This window comes from Saccostrea echinata, unplaced genomic scaffold (assembly GCF_033153115.1).
Source record: "Saccostrea echinata isolate AGI-Se365-2 ecotype Australia unplaced genomic scaffold, CSIRO_AGI_Sech_v1 ptg000029l, whole genome shotgun sequence".
In the NCBI taxonomy this organism is placed as follows: domain Eukaryota; kingdom Metazoa; phylum Mollusca; class Bivalvia; order Ostreida; family Ostreidae; genus Saccostrea; species Saccostrea echinata.
In genome coordinates this window covers 31,273,753-31,293,402 of record NW_026889778.1, presented here as the reverse complement: position 1 = coordinate 31,293,402, position 19,650 = coordinate 31,273,753, and the positions used below count along the sequence as shown (strand labels likewise).

General features: G+C 34.5%; 1 protein-coding gene across 2 annotated transcripts in view; it reads left to right on the top strand.

Annotated features, from left to right (window-relative positions):
- Window positions 1-18,905, top strand: part of LOC133195808 (neuroglian-like) — a 594,903-nt gene extending 575,998 nt beyond the window's left edge. Inside the window, exons 24-25 of one of the 2 annotated variants that reach the window (XM_061331758.1) lie at window positions 4,932-4,986; window positions 16,445-16,575. In XM_061331758.1, the coding sequence (XP_061187742.1) occupies window positions 4,932-4,962 (31 nt within the window). In that variant the 3' untranslated portion in view covers window positions 4,963-4,986; window positions 16,445-16,575. Of the gene's footprint in view, window positions 1-4,931; window positions 4,987-16,444 lie in introns of both variants that reach the window. The other variant, XM_061331757.1, reaches the window with a different exon arrangement.
- Window positions 18,906-19,650: the final 745 nt, after the last annotated feature.

The following is a 19,650-nucleotide window of genomic DNA, read 5'->3' as shown; positions in this document are numbered from 1 at the left end:
TTCTTCTTTTAGTGTTGATATTCTAATTTCTGTATTTATAATCTTTTACTTCCCCAATTAATAATAAAGATGAACCTTATATAACAAAATTACTTAAAATTACTAGATCCGTTAAATCACAGATATCCGTGTATTAATAGTTTTTTCTACTCAGAATTAAAACATAAGATGACATATCATATTTTAAACTCAAAATATTAATTTATTAAGTTGGAAAACAAATTGAAGAATTTGTCCTTAATTTTTTTTCCAATAGTGGGATTATTTCAATGAGGCTTGCAATGTGGTTTTGATATTGAAATCATTGTCAGCAACCATTGAAATAATTGTTTCAATCACTATTGAAATCATTATTTCAATCACTATTGAAATCTTTATTTCAATAGTAAACATTATTTCAATAATGGTTGCAACAACTTAGGTTTTGAAATGCATTCAAACCTCTATTAAAATCATTGTTTCAATAGTGAATATTATTAGCTCACCTGAGCCAAAGGCTCAAGTGAGCTTTTCTGATCAAAATTTGTCCGTTGTCTGTCGTCGTTGTTGTTGTCGTTGGTGTTGGCGTTGTTGCCGTAAACTTTTCACATTTTCATCTTCTTCTCCAGAACTACTGGGCCAATTTCAACCAAACTTGCCACAAAGTATCCTTGGGTGAAGGGGATTCAAGTTTGTTCAAATAAAGGGCCACGCCCTCTTTAAAGGGGAGATAATAAAGAATTGGTGAAAAATTAATAGCATCTTTTAAAAATCTTCTTCTCAAGAACCACAGGGCCAGGAAAGATGAAACTCATGTGGAAGCATCCTCAGGTAGTGTAGATTCAAGTTTGTTCAAATCATGACCCCAGGGGGTAAGGCAGGGCCACAATAGAGGATCAAAGTTTTACATAGAAATATATAGAAAAAATCCTTAAAAATCTTCTTCTCAAGAACAGCAAAGCCCTGATGAGTCATATTTATGTGGAAGCATCCTCAGGTAGTGCAGATTCAAGTTTGTTCAAATCATGACCCCCAGGGGTAGGGCAGGGCCACAATGGAGGATCAAATTTTTATATAGAAATATATAGAAAAAATCTTTAAAAAATCTTCTTCTCAAGAACAGCAAAGCCCTGATGAGTCATATTTATATGGAAGCATCCTCAGGTAGTGTAGATTCAAGTTTGTTCAAATCATGACCCCCGGGGGGTAGGGTGGGGCCACAATAGAGGATCAAAGTTTTACATAGAAATATATAGGAAAAACCTTTAAAAATCTTCTTCTCAAGAACAGCAAAGCCCTGATGAGTCATATTTATATTGAAGCATCCTCAGGTAGAGTGGATTCAAGTTTGTTCAAATCATGACCCCCGGGGGTAGGGCGGGGCCACAATGGAGGATCAAAGTTTTACAAAGAAATATATAGGAAATTTTTTTTAAAATCTTCTTCTCAAGAACAGCAAAGCCCTGATGAGTCATATTTATGTGGAAGCATCCTCAGGTAGTGTAGATTCAATTTTGTTCAAATCATGACCCCCGAGGGGTAGGGCGGGGCCACAATAGGAAATCAAAGTTTTACATAGAAATATATAGGAAAAACCTTTAAAAATCTTTTTCTCAAGAACAGCAAAGCTATGATGAGTCATATTTCTATGGAAGCATCCTCAGGTAGTGTAGATTCAAGTTTGTTCAAATCATGACCCCCGGGGGTAGGGTGGGGCCACAATAGAGGATCAAAGTTTTACATAGAAATATATAGGAAAAAATCTTTAAAAATCTTCTTCTCAAGAACAGCAAAGCCCTGATGAGTCATATTTATATGGAAGCATCCTCAGGTAGTGTAGATTCAAGTTTGTTCAAATCATGACCCCCGGGGGTAGGGAGGAGCCACAATGGGGGATCAAATTTTTACAAAGGAATATATGGGAAAATTGTTTAAAAATCTTCTCAAGTACAACAAAGCCATTTGTTATATTGACATGGAAGCATCATCAGGTAGTTTAAGATTCACCCCCCTCACCTTCCCGGTAATCTTTTTAATACTGAACTGATTTGTACTTTTGCCTACCAAATGTCCTCAGGTGAGCGATGTGGCCCATGGGCCTGTTGTTTAATTAGTGGTTGCAACTGTGTTTGGTTTTGAAATGCACTTTTAACCACTATTGAAATAATTATTTCAAAAGTGAACGTTAGTTCAATAGTAGTTGCAACCTGTGTTGGGTTTTGAAATGCACTCTCAACCACTATTGAAATAATTATTTCAGTAGTGAACGTTATTTCAATAGTGGTTGCAACAGTGCTTGTTGTCATTTTCATTAAAAATTACAAGTAACTGATCCACCAACTGTTACCACTACTGCACTCTCTCTCTCTCTCTCTCTCTCTCTCTTTGTAATTTAAAAAAAAAAATTGTCTTTTGCTATTTTACCGCTGTTGATCGAAAACGAAAGTAGACACTTTTTACAATAATTACTATTCGAAAGAAGCCTTATTATAAATATAGTTTACAGATATCATTTTTTGTAACAAGAGAAATAAGTATGAATTCTGGTGCAGGTGTTTCGGGGTTTATTTGGATCAAAAATATTAATTTACAAGTAGAGGTGATTTGGTGGGGTTAGGATGGGGAACAGTAGGGGGGCACTGTTTTACATTAAAATGTATTTGGAACAAATCTGTAAAAAAAAAAAATCAAGAACCACTGGACCAGAAAATCTGAAATGTGGGTGAAAGCTTCCAGACATAATGTAGATTCTAAATTCTTCAAATCATTGTCCCTTGCATTAGAGTGAGGCCACAATAGGGGATCAAAGTTTTACATTTGATAATGTATGAACAAATCTTTCAAAATCTTCTATAATATAAGAATAACGGAACTAGAGAATATGAAACAGGTTCAAGCTCTCTGACATAATGCAGATTTTAAATTATCAATTCTTGGCCCCCAGAAGGGTGGGACCACAACAGTGCATCAAAGTTTTATATGGGACTATTTTAGAAAAAGAAATTAAAATCTTCCCAAGAACCACAATAGAAACCATTAGTATGCAAACATTTCTAAGTTGTGTGGATTCATATTTTTTTCAAATTATAGATCCTGAGTTAAAATTGGCTACAACTTAAATTTGAATGCATGTGTACAGGGAAAAAATTCTTAAGTAGGATTACTGCTAGGCATTGTTTATCAATATTATTTTATAGCTTCTCCATGTTATGTGCATACACAGACCCCCTAAGAGTAAGGTTTTGACCATGATATGGGGTTTGTTTGTTTTTTTTTTTTTTTTTTTTTTACAGGAATATATAGGGGGAAAATCTTTTGAAAATCTGAAAAAGAATAGCAGGGCTAAAGTTTCTCAGATGAGTGTTGTGGCCTATGGGTCTTTTGTTATTCTAATTCTTTTGAAATTATTTCTAAGGTTTGGCATTGTAACACTCTGAAAATATGCAACAGTTGATTTGTACTAAAATCTTGTTAAACACATTCAATCACTAGACCCGAATCCCAGTGATATCACTTCTAACTGAATTTACAGAATGTTCAATTCAGTACTTTCAGTACTTTGATTATTATAAAAGTTACACGTTTACACTCACATGTAGATGCCACTCTACAAGTTGTAGGAACACGTAGGAAACTTTTCATCACTAAAACTGATGACATAATACTCAAGGAATTTAGGGAATTCCCCTACTAGACATACACGTATGAAATTGCAACCTCTCTATTTAAAGAAGTAAGGCACTTGTATGGTATGACTATGTAATTATGATTGATTGACTGATTGTATGTTGTTTTACATCCCTTTTGAGAATTTTTTTTATTCACATAGATACATCACCATAAACTGATAAGGGATTTGAATTTAGACCTTAACTCAGCACTTCGGGCCATTGAGCAATAAGGGATCTTTATTGTGCCAATTCCTGCCATGACATGGTGCCTTGGTTTTTAAGGTCTCATTCTAAAGATTCCCCAACTTTCACTTCAAAGTGCTGAATGCTTGGCAAAAGAACAGTTGCTTCCTACTTTTAGCTCATCTGAACCGAAAGCTCTAGTGAGCTTTTCTGATCAAAATTTGTCCATTGTCTGTCATTGTTCGTCATTATTGTTGTCATCAACTTTATACAATTTTATTTTCTTTTCCTGAACCCCTGGGCCAATTTCAACCAAAGGCACAGTGTATCCATTGGTGAAGGGTATTCAAGTTTTTACAAATAAAGGGCCACTCGCTCTTCCTTGGAGACATAATTAAGAAAAATAATAAAAGCTTTTGTATAAGCTTTATGATGTAGTGTAGATTCATGTTTGTTCAAATCATGTTCCCCAGGGGTAGGATGGGGCTCCTATAGGTGATCAAGGGTTTAAATGGTTATATACAGGAAAAAAAATCTATAAAAATCCTTCTCATGATAAACAAAACCGTGATCAGTCATATTTATATGAAAGCATTTATGGGTAGTGTAAATTCAAGCTTGTTCAAATCATGAGCCAACCCCCTGGTAGGGTATGGCCATAATGGACAATCAAAGTTTTACATAGTGTAGATTCAAATTTGTTCACATCAGGACCCCCAGGGGTAGGGTGGGGCCACAATGGGTGATCAAAGTTTTACATAGGAATATATAGGAAAAATCTTTTCAAAATGCTACTCCTTTTCTGGTTTTGAAAAGTTGATGCCTTGGATTTCCATGACAAGTGGCTAAATCTCATGGCCTGAATCTTGGTGAGATGTAAATGATAAAAGGTGTAACCCCTCTGGTGATTAGCAATCTTTATGTTGATTCTGCTTGAAATAATTTGAAAAAAAAAAAAAAAAAAAAAAAAAAAAAAAAAAAAATTTTAGGTTTATAAAAATTGAAGGTTTTGTTGTTTACTATAATTAAGATGTACAACAATAATTTTTATTATTATGTACAATTTCCGATATATATAATGTTTCTTTTTCTTGGAAGGCTTGCAAGCTGGGACTTTGATGGAATCTGAGTCAAGTAGACATCACAAAACATGGTGATTTAAACATTATTTGTTGTTAATTTGAGTTATGTTTTTATACTCTGCCAACAAAGTGAATTCAACATGTTAATTAGATTGAATGTGGAAGGAATTTCCATTCTTTTTTAACCATAAATTTTAGATGTGCATTACAAAATTTAGCACCAATCAGCTATTTTTTCAAATAAATAAGAAATACATTGAAATAAAATATTTGAAACATTCTTTATTCATTCAATAATAGTAAACAAAAGTTACCTATTAGGTCAACCTATTAGCTCATTTAAGCTGAAGACTCAAGTTTTTCTGATCAAATTTGTTGATTGTCTGTTGTCATAGTCATCATTGTCATTGTTGTAAACTTTTCACATTTTCATCTTCTGCAGAGCAAATGGGCCAATTTCAACTAAACTCACCAAAAAGCATTCTTAGGTAGAGGGAATTTAGGATTGTACAGAAGAATGATCACAACCTATTCCAAGTGGAGAAAATAAAGAAATAGTGAAAAATCATTTAAATTCATTTTCTCCATAACCACTGTACTAGCTAGACAAGTAAAATTGATGCAAAGCGGCCGCAAGAATATATTTAGCAATTTATAGTATTTCCACAAGAGTCTAATTCAAAGTAGAAGAAGTATATGATTCATTTTTTATTGCAAAACTGTATGCTTGCCTTACTTTTTTGTCATTTTTATATTTAAATTTTCAGTGATCAATTGTTAAATATTAATCAAAATAAAATAATCATGGATATGAAAATTGGACTGAGATAAATAATTGGAATGTTTTATCATCAAATACTTTGATTTAAAGACAAAGGCAACAAATATCTAAAATTATTGATTATAAATGTCTGAATGCCCTCGGCACACCTCGGCCGATTCGTACCTCATCTAACCTCTGCTGTATCATGTAAACCTCCATTGAACTGGAGCAACTTTATACGCAATATGGCTGCGCCCTACATTTACACCTGCACAGTGTGCTGAATTCGATCCATTAACAAACATGTGATTATGTAAAGATACTAAGTGCATTTTTCTCGGTTTTATTCTTAGTGTTACCTAAATGCTCTTGAAAATTTTCAAAGTGTTATGTTTTCCCTAAGCGGAAAATAGGCAGCCTTATCATAAATGTTAAGCGGAAATGCATATCAAGTTTTTCTCATTCAGCCAGTACATACGAACTTCATGTGCTGATACCCTGGATCTTTGTCACGTGATAATGCAGATCAGTGATAGATAGGTTTCACAATAAATGTAAAGTGCAGAAAAAAATATCATTGTGTTATTTGCAACTAGTGTATCCGAAATAAAATTCACTTCTTAAATTAATTCCTATTTTTCAATTATTTTAGGCACTGTAATTAATATCCGGAAACTCAATGTGTTCATTTTTATATCTTACGCACGCCTATGTTGAGGAGCAGATCATGTAACAACATTTAATAAAATCATGCATTAATAAATATCTGATGAGAAATGAAAAACAAATTGAAAAGTAATAGCAACCATTTAAACTTCTAAAGTATTAAGCAAATTTTTAAAACTTTTATTTATTACTTTTATGTGTTTTCAATTAATATTATTATTCCAATGAAAAAGTAACATCTCATTTCCCCATGTGCACTTTCTAAAACAACCTCAAATAGATTGGCCGCTCCTGCGGCTGATAATAAGATAAAAATGGTGAAAGTTTCCTAGCATAGTATAGATTCAAGTTTGAATGTATGTGAAAAAATCTTTTAAAAATCCTCTTCCAAAGAATAGCTAATACATCCTTATCCTTGATCCTTAATTCTCTCTGTGCCAGGCCTAAACATCCCTCTTCCACTGGGGCCGGTCCGAGGCTGCACAGCATGCCATGTTCCATGACTTCCAGCCTGCATCATTTTGCTCCACCTCCACCATCCGCCGCCATGTTGTCTTGGGGCGGCCTCACTTCCTTCTCCCCTCAGGTGTCCACCCAAGGGCCACAACACAGTCATCTGTTGAGTCCTTCCTTAGCACATGGCCAATCCAATTCCATCTCTTCCTTCTCACCTCAACACTAATGTTTTCTGCTCCTGCCATCTCCAGAAATGTCTTGTTTAGGATATGCTGAAGCCATCTGACCTTGAGAATCCTTCTGAGGCACTTGGTCTGAAAGATGTTGATCCTCTTTTCCTCTGTCTTGGTAAGCTTCCAAGCCTCACATCCATATAACAATATGGAGAGGACCAGGCTCTTGAAGAGGAAGACTTTGATCTTTTGACTGATGTCTGTGGCCTTCCAGATGTTGGCTGTCCTCCTGAAAGATGAGCCAGCCAATGCTATCCTCTTCCTGGTGTCAGCAGTACCTCCACTGTCCTTGGTGACATTGGCGCCAAGGTAAGTTAAGCTGTCCACCTCTTCGGCTTCACTGTTTCCGACTATCAGGCTTGATTCACTCTTTTGCTTTTTATCTTCATCACTTTGCACTTCTTGGCATTCAGCTTCATCCCAACTTTTGCTGAGCTGTTTTCAGTTTTGTTGTCTTGAACTGAAGATGGTTCATTGTTGATGACAGAAGAGCAATGTCGTCCGCAAAGTCAAGGTCTTCAAGCATAGTGGTGAAGTCCCATCGAATTCCCGTTCTCTCTTCTCTGACTGTCTGTTGCATCTCCCAGTCTATCACCAGGAGGAACAAGAAACATGACATACAGCATCCTTGTTTGACACTGGTCATAACAGGGAAAGGGGCTGTGGTCTCATTGTCGTCAATTACAGAACACTGAAAATCATCATACAGGGCTTTGACCATCTTGATCAGTTTTTTTGAGTATTCCATATTTCTTCATGATGACCCAAAGTCTGTCTCTGTGCATCGAATCGAACGCTTTCTCAAAATGCACAAAATGGATGTACAGGGTAGCATCTCACTCATTGACTTGCTCAAGGATGTTCCTGAGGATGAAGATCTGATTGACAGTCCCTCTCCTTTTCTGGAACCCTACTTGTTCTTTCCTAAGGGTGTGTTCAACTCTGGCCTGTATTCTGTTGATGAGAATTCTGCTTAGTGCTTTGCTGGCTAGGGGCAGCAATGTCACCCCCTTCAGTTGCTGTAGTCCTGTAAGTTGCCTTTCTTGGGAATTTTGCAGATCAATCCCTTGGTCCATTCTATTGGCACCTTCTCCTCCTTTAGTTCCTGACTGGGCTGATCAAGGTCTGCCTTTAGCATTTCTGCTGTTATTTGATCTACTCCAGGGGCCTTCCCATTCCTGAAGCATCTTCAGTGCAGCCCTTATTTCCTGTGTAATGGGTGGCTCAACTGAAATGTCTAGCTCCTCACCCTCTTCATGCTCATCTTGTGGTGGTGACTCTGGACTGTCCCTATCGAGCACTTCCTCAAAGTGTTCCCTCCATCTGGTAAGCCTCTTTATTCTTAAACATCTCCCCATCCTTGCTTTTCACTGCTGCTGTTTGTCTATAACTTTTTCTTGTCACCTGCTTTACGATGCTGTACAATTCCTTCTGTCTCCCTTTCTCAGCCATTTTCTGTGCTCACTCAGCTTTCTCTCCCATTCACCTCCTCTTGTCCTCTTTCACACTTTTCTTGACTGTCTTTCTCCCTGTAAGTTTCCTTCAGTCTAGTCTTGACTCTTTCTGATTTTGTACAGTCTATCTTTGTCTTGATGTCTTTTCTTTCGTCTATCACCTTCCAGGTCTTTTTGCTGATCCAAGGCTTGCTTCTGCCTTTCCTGAAGCCAAGTATTTCCTCTGCTGAATTCACATAGGCCATTCTCTGCTGCTCACACATTTTCTCAATATCTTCAGTCTCTTCCTTGTGTTCTTTTAATTTCTTTCTCACGCAGTCATTGAACTTGGTTTTTTTTTCTTTGATTTTGAGGTTTCAACTTGTTCTTGTTCTTGTGTGTCGGTCCTCACTCGGTAGTGGTCTGTTGGCATCTGCTCCCCTCTGGACTTTGGTGTCAAGAACAGATCTTCACTGCCCACTAATGAGAAGGTGGTCAGTCTAGTTTTTTGCTATTCCATTAATAGACACCCATGTTGCTTTGTCGATATCTTTATGGGGGAACAGTGTTCCTGTGATTACAAGTCTTGGTCTGACAAAATTCACACAGTCTTTCTTCATTCTCATTTTGTATATCCAGTCCATGGATACCCATAGTTCTTTCGTACCTGTTATTATCACTCCCTACCTTGGTGTTGAGATCCCTCATGATAATTATGATGTCGTTCTTGTATCCATCCAAAGTCTCCTGTAGCTCCTGATAGAGTTGGTCCTTTTCTTCCTATTCCTTTTCAGTATGTGGTGCATAAGCTTGGATCACCGACACTCTTGTGCATTTTGTATAGAATCGTACTATTATGATTCTCATGCTGATGGGTGTCCATTCCATGAGTGATTTCACTGCCTGCTGGCTGATCATTATGGCAACTCCTCCATCATGCAATTCTTCATCCCCACTGTGTATGATGGTCTGGTCCGAGGCCAGTCTCATCCTCCCAGCTCCTGTCTATCTGCATTCACCGATTTTAAGAATGTCCAGCTGGTATCCTTCCATTTCTCGCAATCTGTGCTAAAGCTCTTCCTTTGTACATAGTTCACATAATCCAGTGTCCAATGGTGAGTATTTGTTTGGGTGTCACGAGGGATCTACTTGGACGCTGGGCTTCTCTAAGGCTTTCACCCCTTGTCGTCTTACTGCCACTGTTGGCAGTCCCTGCTTCACCCGGTCTTCTTTGCTCTTTAATGTCCATTTTTTCTGTAACTTTCATTTTTTCCGGGAGGAGGTAGTTGGCCTCCTGCCCAACCCTCAAGCTTGGAGTACCAGTGATTTTGTCAGGATGTCCTTCCCTTATGCTGCGTTGGCCCACAGCACCTTCTTCAATCTATCCTGTGCACCCCTCAATAGGTGAGGGATCCACTTTCCGCCACCCGGGGGATGCGCCTCCTAGCAGTGCAACCCCAGCCAAAAGTAAGCTAAGACATGATAAGTCATATTATTATACCCAAAGTTCCCCTTCTAAGGAGGAGATTCTTCAAAATTGTGTATCAGTTTATAATACTTTTAAAATTCCCAACAATCAAAATTAATTTGAATTACTATACGTATACTGGATTCCTAAACTTCATAAAAATCCTTACAAAGATACTTAATGAGTTCCAGTAAATGCTCTACCAAGCCTCTTTCCTTACTTTTCCGTAAAAGTTAACAGCAGTAAAGGAGAAACTTCAGGAGTACTGTACAACAGCATGTTTGAGAAGTTGTGTAGATCAAAAAAAAAACTCCAAGGAACTTTAAGAAAATTTTGAAATCACATAATTAACCAAAATCAATTTTATCAAAATGTAATACTTTTCAACACTTTACACAATCATTCCCCTTGATAAATGAGTGTTTCACAAAACATGTCACAATCGTAGCACTTATGATTAATGATTATGAGCAACTTATTGGAATTCTTCTGGCTAAGATGGTGTATTTATTAAAAATGTTTGAGAGAGAGAGAGAAAGAACAAAAGAGAGATTTTTGCGAAGTAAAAAAAAATCACCATTTTTCTTAGGCTTTAAAAAGAAATAAAAGGACAATAAGTCATTAGAAAAATAGTGTACTAAAAATGATAAAAATGGAACTCTTAAATTTACTTAGTTAATTTTGTCATTGGTCATTTGCAAAATTTTTTTGTTAAAAAACATTCTGATTGTACACACAAGTACTCTGAAGTTGATAATAAAAAGATGCTTGAGTTTCTGAATGACAATATCAATGTAGTTTTTGGAGATCAGGTCTTCGAACTATCTGTTGGAATTTCCATGGGTACCAATTATGCTCCATTATTAGCAGACCTATTTTATGAAACAGAATTTCTTTAAAAAAAATTAACATGAGAAGAAGAAAACACTTGTAGTGGCTTTAACTTGACATTTAGATATATCAACAACATATTATCAATTAACATCACTTACCTCCAATCCTATGTCAACTTGATATATCCCAGTGAACTTGAAATTAAAGATACCACAGAGTCTGACACATCTCTCATATACATGTATTTGGATATTTTACTAGAAAAATATGTCAATGGTAACCTAACAACAAACTTTATGATAAATGTGACAATTTTCTATCGTCAACTTCCCTTACTTGTGTAACAATATACCCTTATCACCTGCATGCATATGGGGTTTATGTCTTCCAGTTGATTTTGATACTCAAGAGCATGCTCTACTTGGGAACAATTTCTGAAATGAGGCAAGCTATTAACAAATATGTTGATGAAACAAGAATATTAAAAGTCTTGATTATAAAGTCATTAACTCACAAGTTCTATGATCGATACAATGACCCTGTAAGCAAGTAAATCTATCATTTAGTTGAATGCTCACTGACGTTTTTCATACTTATTCTAAGACCATTATTTAAGCACTCAGTTTTCTATGGAATATATTGAAAAAATCTTTAAAAATCTTCTTCTCAGTAACCACTGGACCAGAAAAAATGGAACATGCAAACTTTGTGAGGTAATTTTGATTATTCATTGATCAAATTATGTCCCCTGGGAGTTGGGTGGGGTCACAATAGGAAATCAAAGTATTACAAGAGAAAAATCTTATTAAGAACAGCAGGGCCAAAGTGACTCAGATGAGCGTTGTGGCCCATGTGCCTCTTTTTAATAGATATGGAGACTCCAAGGGTCCAAATGTAATTTGATTTATTTTCAACTAAAACTGAGCAGTTTTGAATTTTAGCTCACCTGAGCTGAAAGCTCAAGTGAGCTTTTCTGATCACATTTGGTCCATTGCCCATCTGTCTGTCTGTCTTTCTATAAACTTTTCACATTTTGAGCTTCTTCTTAAGACCTACTGGGCCAATTTCAACCAAACTCGTTAGAAAGCATCCATGGATACAGGGATTCAAGTTTGTTCAATTGAAGGGTCATGTCCTCTTTTAAGGGAAGTAGTTAAGAATTGGTGAAAGTTTAGTGACATCTTTTCAAAAATCTTCTCAAGAAAAGCTTCATTTCAGTGGTTCTTCTTCAGAAGATTTTTAAAATATGCCACCAAATTTTCACTAATTCTGAATTATCTCCCCTTGAAAGAGGACGTGGCTCTTCATTGGAACAAACTTGAATCCCATTCACCCAAGGATATTTTGTGACAAGTTTGATTGAAATTGGCCCAGTGGCTCTGGAGAATAAGTCGAAAATGTGAGAAGTTTACAGACCAGCGGACAGACGGACTACAGACAGAATGTGATTAGAAAAGCTCACTTGAGCTTTCAGCTCAGGTAAGCTAAAAACAAAATAAATTTTGTTCAAATCATGACTCCCAGAGGTAGGGTGGAGCCACAATGGGTGATCAAAGATTTACCTAGGATTATATACAGAAAATCTTAAAAAATCTTCTCAAGAACCATAGGAGGATCTAGCACCGGAGCCTCCCATGATTCAAATAATTAACTTTACATATATAGTAACACACATTCACACACAAATGATTTTTTTAGCTCGCCTGAGCTGAAAGCTCAAGTGAGCTTTTCTGATCACCCATTGTCTGTCGTCCATCTGTTCATCTGTAAACTTTTCACATTTTCAACTTCTCAAAAACCACTGGGCCAATTTTAACCAAACTTCGTACAAAGCATCCTTGAGTGAAGGGGAGTTTAAATTGTTAAAGGGCCAAGCCCCCACAGGCACCTTATTTTTCTTTTAATAAAAAAATTATACCCCTTACCTAATAATACACAAGGTACAAATCGGGTGCCATCTTGAATTTTTCTAGGTCGGTCACATCAACTTGTATTTTCGTCTGAAACTCTGTGAAATAAATTCCCTGCAACCATATCCTTTCTGTGGTCAGTCTTTCGAGGTCTCAACTTACGGACAGTGCAACCATAAGGGCACTTCACACTTGCAATATTAAAAATCTCTCATCAAATTGCATCTACTGCTTCAACAATCCGAGAAATTGCTTCAATTCTTCAATTTTTAAAGTGAAATGAACCAAATACAAATGAATGGTAACAAATAAGAAACTGATCATTTTGCATCTTTAAAAGTTTTTGAAGAGTTATCTGTCCCAGATGAAAAGAAAAAAAAATTAATTTTGTCAAAATATCTGTGATAAATGATTCATTTTATTTTAATATTTTAATAAAGAGAGATATAATGCATATTTTCACCAAGAGATTAGTATGAAATTCAAATTACTTTTTACAATATCTTAATAAAACATGCACTGCCCATAGACTTCAATGTAAAATTCAAGGTGCAATTTATTGGACAGTAATTAAAATTTTGTAAATTCCTTTGGTGGAGTATTTTCATTTCATAACACCTTCAAAATGCTACCATGATTAATCATTTCAGACTATTCATTTATGAGGCACAAAATATTGTTGTTATACATTGAATACCTTAACATGATTCTTATCTCATTGATTGTTTCCACTACACTGGAAAGTGTTTTCCTTTACTATTTCCAGCTGTCTAGCTATCAGATGCTGACCATATGAAAAGGTGAATTAATAGTACTGAAGAGAGTAAATAAAAACCAAAAAAATAATAATAAGTTAGATGTTATTGATAAATAAAATATGAAAAACATATTTATAAATGTGAAGAGTTGAGAAATCAAATTAATCGAAAAGCCGACAAAATTGAAATATTAAACGCATTTTTTCTTCACAAACAGAGAAAACAATGTGATATTCTGGTTTAAAAAGCAATGTTTCATTATGTTTTCTAATATTAATTAAATATGTATGACAGTTAATATTATTTCTATATTTACCTCATACTTTTAATTTTATTGTTGAGATTAAAAAAAAAAAAAATACAGATGTATCTATTCACTGTCTCAAATTTTCTTCGTATCATGATTAGACATAATATGACATAATATTCATTTCTGAAAAAGTAAGAAACGCTTCTTTCTTCAAACTATTTTCCATTTGCTGTTGTTAATGAAAATCAGTGGTGGGAATTTAAAAAAAATGATGAAATTTAGAGCAGAGGGATATTTCACCTTAAAGTCGAGGAGATGAATTTCAAGAGTCAATCCAAACGAAATAACATAAAATCCTCATTTCAATTAAAAGTCAAGAAATTGAATTTCAGGTGTGTCTAAATCAAGAAAATTGGTATATTTATTGTGCATGTTAATGATTATGAAAGACAATGAATTGAATTTCAAGAGTCAATAGAATTGAAATATCAAATGTGCTTGTTAATTTCGAAAATCAAGGAGTTGAATTTCAATAGTGGATAAATCAACAAAATTGAATTATGTAATATGCAAATAAATGAAAATAAAGGAGATGAAATTTAAGAGTGCCGTCACGAGAATAGGAACATACTGATGTGCATTGAAAATGTCAAATTATTGGTACTTGTATAGAGAGTTTGTCAATTTTAGAAAGCAGTGAAAATATTCAATGTGTATATTAATGAAATACCGGTAATTCAATTTGCGATGTTTAATAATTCACTACTTGTAATACTGTTGTAGGTTGGACCTTTTAGTTTGAGATATGTTTGTAAAAAGCTCTTTTGTTGTTGTTGTTGTTGTTTTTTTTGTTTTTTTTTTTTGTTTTTTTTTTTTTGTTTGTTTGTTTGTTTGGGTTTTTTTTTCTTTTTTTTTCTTTTTGTTTTGTTTTGTTTTGGGTTTTTTTGTTTATTTAGAAGTTGCTTTATTTCTGTAATATGATTTTAAAACAGATGTGCCATTTTTCCCCATTTGAAATATCTAGTCATTTTGATATACAATATTTCTTTTAAAAGATACCAAAACCTGTTCCCAGTAGTTTTAATGATGATATTCTGTGCTGTGTAACCATTTCAATGATGGTACTCTTTATTTTTTTATTTATTATTATTATTATTTATTTATTTGTTTATTTATTTATTTTTTGTAAATTTTGTAAATAAACAAATTATTTTGAAAGCTAAATTGTCATTTTACAAAAAATCCCAAAACTTAGTAGTATTATTCGTTTTCTATGCTCAAATGTTTGATATGTGATTAATTATTATGCATTCAAGTAGATATTTAAAAGAAAAACAAACATACGTGTTAAAAATACATTGTGGAAAAGGTGCAAATGAAATGATGAAATGTTGTGTTTTCTCAAATAAAACAAAAAAAAGAGATACATGTATTTTAATATTATAGTTTTCATCATTGCACATGGCATCACAATATTAATCATATCTTGTGAGGTTGTATCTCACATAACCCAAATTTGGATTAGAGACCTCAACTCATTTTAACATGACCATCAACTTGTAGCAGTACTTTGAGTACTTTGATTTATTTATGTTTTTTAATTTATTTTATTTTATTTATTTTGCTTGTCAACAAAATGCTGACCCCCCCCCCCCCCCCCGCATCCACCACTGAGAACAGTAGCAATGAGAGCAATGTTTATATGGAAGCATCCTCAGGTAGTGGGATTCAAGTATCTTCAAATCATGACCTCCGGACCTAGGGTGGGGACACAGTGGGCGATCAAAGTTTTACATAGGAATGTATAGGAAAATTCTTTTAAAAAAATTTCTTCTCAAGAACAGCAAAGAAATGATTACTCATATTTATATGGAAGCAATGCCATGCATTGTCGTGCAACATGTACTGATGGACGACAATTTGTGCAGTGAGGATAGGTACACATTGTCACCAGCGACAAAATGAACAGGACGACAAAATGTACCGTCACAATCATGCTGCATGTAATAGCATACGAGACATGTCAGAGTGATTTACACACCAATTACATTCACATGACTACCAAAAAAAAACAACAACAAAATTTTTAAGCAGCAATGTCTTGAAGCGACAATATGTGCAGTGAAGGTAAGGAACATAACGTCGCTAGCGACAAATTGTACATGTGTAACTTTTCAGCCGCCAATATGTACCGTTGGACGAAAATGTGTGCAGTGAGGGTAGGTATATATTGTCACCGACGACAATTTGTACAAAATGACACTATGTATCATCACAGACCTTCTACTTGTCTCCTGATTCTCGATAAGGGTAGATCAATTCATCAATTTTTCGGGAAAAAATATAACAAAATAATGCTGTCTGTTGCTAAAATCTAAGTCCAGAATTTTTTTTATTTTACACATATTTTTTTAAAGTGCATTAAGTATCTCCATGGTAAAAAATGTTGATTTACACTCTTTATGCACTTTGAAAAAAAATTTCAAAGTGCGTTGATTTTGTATCAAATTTAACACACACTTTGAAAAAAAAAAATTCAAAGTGCGTCATTTTTTTTTTCAAATTGCATTGTCACAAAGCATTTATAGGCTGTGTAGATTCAAGTCTGTTTTATTCATGACTCCTAGGGTTGGGATGGAGCTACAATAGCTGATTAAAGTCTTGCATGGGAATTTGATTCTCTCTCTCACTTTGTGTGTGTGTCTCTGTATGTACAATGGCATAAATTAAAATTTGTGAGATATACATTTTATTTCAGCTCAGAAAAGCAGCCATTGGCAGAAAACTCATTTGATGACATGGAGAAAAGAGCCATGGGAAGTGATAAAGACAGCTTGGAGGAATATGGAGATGTTGATCCCTCTAAATTTAATGAAGATGGCTCATTTATTGGTCAATATGGGAATCAACAAGCCACAACACCTTCTGAAGCTGCAGTCACTTCTGCTATGCATAATTTAATATAAAATTTCATTCATAACTCTCTGCTGCACACAAACAGTCAAATAATAGTATTCATTTAATTTGCAGAATATTCCCCATAAATGTATACTCATCAGAAAACTGTAAATGTTTATAATAATGTGTGTCGTAAATTAAGCAAAGGATGACTGCACTTAGGGACATGCGAAAATTGCGACAAAATAAACTTTCTGTAGTTCTGTAGTTCAATTATTCACTCAAAACCATGTAAATATATGGTACATGAGGACAATGAAAAATATTTACAGCATATAAAAATTCAGGTCAGATGTACAAGTATATGATATACGTATTCAGGAAATGAAAGTGAACGAGGACCAAAAAAAAGAAGAAAAAAGATAAATACATGTACATATAATAGATATAATAATGGTATAAATGAGGGGAAAAATCATGAAGGACAGACTAAATCATATATTTTTAATATAAATGTACAGAGTTTTTTCAGTGTCTTAGCATCTTGTTTTGTCAACAATTGAGAACATTTAAGTATATTTGGTCAAGTAGTGTTCATTAATATACTTTTTCCTAATGTTTGACAATGCAGTGCATTCAAGTATAAAATGGAATTCATCAGCAACGTGTTTGGTTTTACAAAGTGTACATAATCTTTCATTTAATGGTATACCTGCCCATCTTCCCAGCTCAACTGGTAGACGGTGATTAGAATTTTACAAGTATTTTTCTAAACTCTCATGGCAAAATACATAAATACTTCTCACATTCAAGATTTATTTTAAAAAGTTTATACACAACATCCTTGGATGAACTATTAATGTCAGCATGCCATTTTTTTGTATAAATTGATCCTGTAATCGTTGCTTTACAACAGTGGTAACCCAATCTTGATTAAGACTTATACAAAACTGTCCATTCCAAATATTAGATAGTCCGCAAGAATCGAAAATACGATGCACACAATCATTCCATGGATTCTTACCAAATTCAGATTGTGAATTAGAGATTAAATTTTTATATAAAATACATGAAGTTTTGTTTCCGGGGCTGTTAATTAATTTACACCAGTAAGAAACAATCCTGGAATAAACCAGAACAGATAATGGAAAGCGTCCCCTTTCACCATAAACCATAAAATTTGGAGTACTACTTTTCAAGTAGAGTATATGTTTCAAAAATTTTAAATGAACACGTTCAATAAATAATGTCTAGGTTTTCAAAACCCCAGATTTCACAACGCATTTTCGATTTTCAAAACGCATTTTTCTTTTAATTGCAGGAATCGTCAACATCTAATCTACAACTTTACGTAATCACATTAAATAAAAGTATGTATTTACGAAGTACGAGGCTGTTTTCAAAGGCGGTGGTCATCACAATTTCTTGAATCTCCGTACGATAATGAGGACGCCAACTTTTCCACTGACTTTATACATAAACAGCGCATTTTTGTCTATTGTTCTCCGTTTAACAGTAGTTGTTTATATGCATTTATAATGTTTTGTCTAAAGGAGATTAATAGACACACATGCGCTCATGTTTAAAAGAGAAAAAATTGCTTCCTACATTTGCTCTCTCTGTCGTAACCAAGGGCTGTGGCATGTTGAATATTATAATTCACTACTTGATTTCTTACGTCAGGTAACTCTGTGAATACTAAATTCCGTCACGTTACTTGTAAGGTAGCATGTTTTGTGCTAACTAGAACAATGTGTTCGAACACGTTGAATTGTCAGGCATCGATTCAAAATATTCTTTACTTACATGGACGTGGTCATATTGTTAATTTCGTTTTGAAACCATTGTAAGTAATGTACTTGTGTCATACAGAATAAAGGGGGAGATGGAAAAGAGTAATCTAGCTCGTATTTTATACATGTCATTGTTATTTATCTAGTCTAATTTTAGAACCATTCTTATAATGTAAGCTCCACCTCTCATGCATACCTAATGTTTAATCAAGGGCAGGTATAAGTGTTAATTCTCTATACATGTATTTGGAAATAGTAAGGTCGAAAACATGGAATTATTTTATTGTATTGACAGTCTAAAATCATTTTAACATTTAAAAATTTGGTGCCAAATTGACAGAATTCTTTGGTAAATATACAAAATTGAAATAAGGTTAAGATATAAAGGCAACAGAAGCGATGGAAAAAGACCCAAAACCCAGCGTTAAGTGCAGTTATCCTTTGTTGCAAAAAATCATATGCGTCAGGGTTACTTCCACCTAGATAATGTATTGTTGATGCTGAATAAAATATTTACAAAGATGTTGATTTATGGAGAATATTTCATTTGTAGTGTAAGTACCTCCATGCATTAATTTCCAGTATTTGTCCTTTACATTTGGCTGTCTATACTGCCTGTAAAGGATTAATTTGTGAATAGGATCTTTTGAAACCTCACAATTTTTGTGTTTGACACAGTCTTTCAATTAGTGGGTTTAAATATAATATTTTTTAGGAATATCACTGGTACCATTTCACTAACTATCTTACAAACCATGTGTAATGATTCCGGAATCTCAAGGTACGACCATGCGGAGTTCTCAATTAGTCACTGTTTACATCACGTGACATGAACTCCGCAGTCGTTCTACGGTTATTGTTGATGGGAATCAACCAAGGAGAGGAGACGAGAGTAAGTTTAGTAAATTAATATGTTAGACGGTGTGACCGTTAGTGAGGGCGGAGCAATCAAGAGAACTTTTCAACATTTTATTGTTTAAGAATAAATCAGTATTAAAATTCAATTGTACAGTAGTCAGTGTCAGAAAATCTTAACAAAGACCTCAGTCCTTTTAAAAGAATCTCTCTTACTTCAAATACTGCTGAATCAATTATTTTTTAAGACAGGCATTTTTATAGTTTGAAATTCAGCAGCAGTTTTCATTTTAACGTCATTTTTTTATGTGTTTGAAAAAGCCGCAATGTTTTTAAGTCAGCATCCTCATTTCGTCTCTAAAGTCCTGTATAGCATATATTTTGACATCATTTGAAATGTCTGTTTCCTAGAAAGATG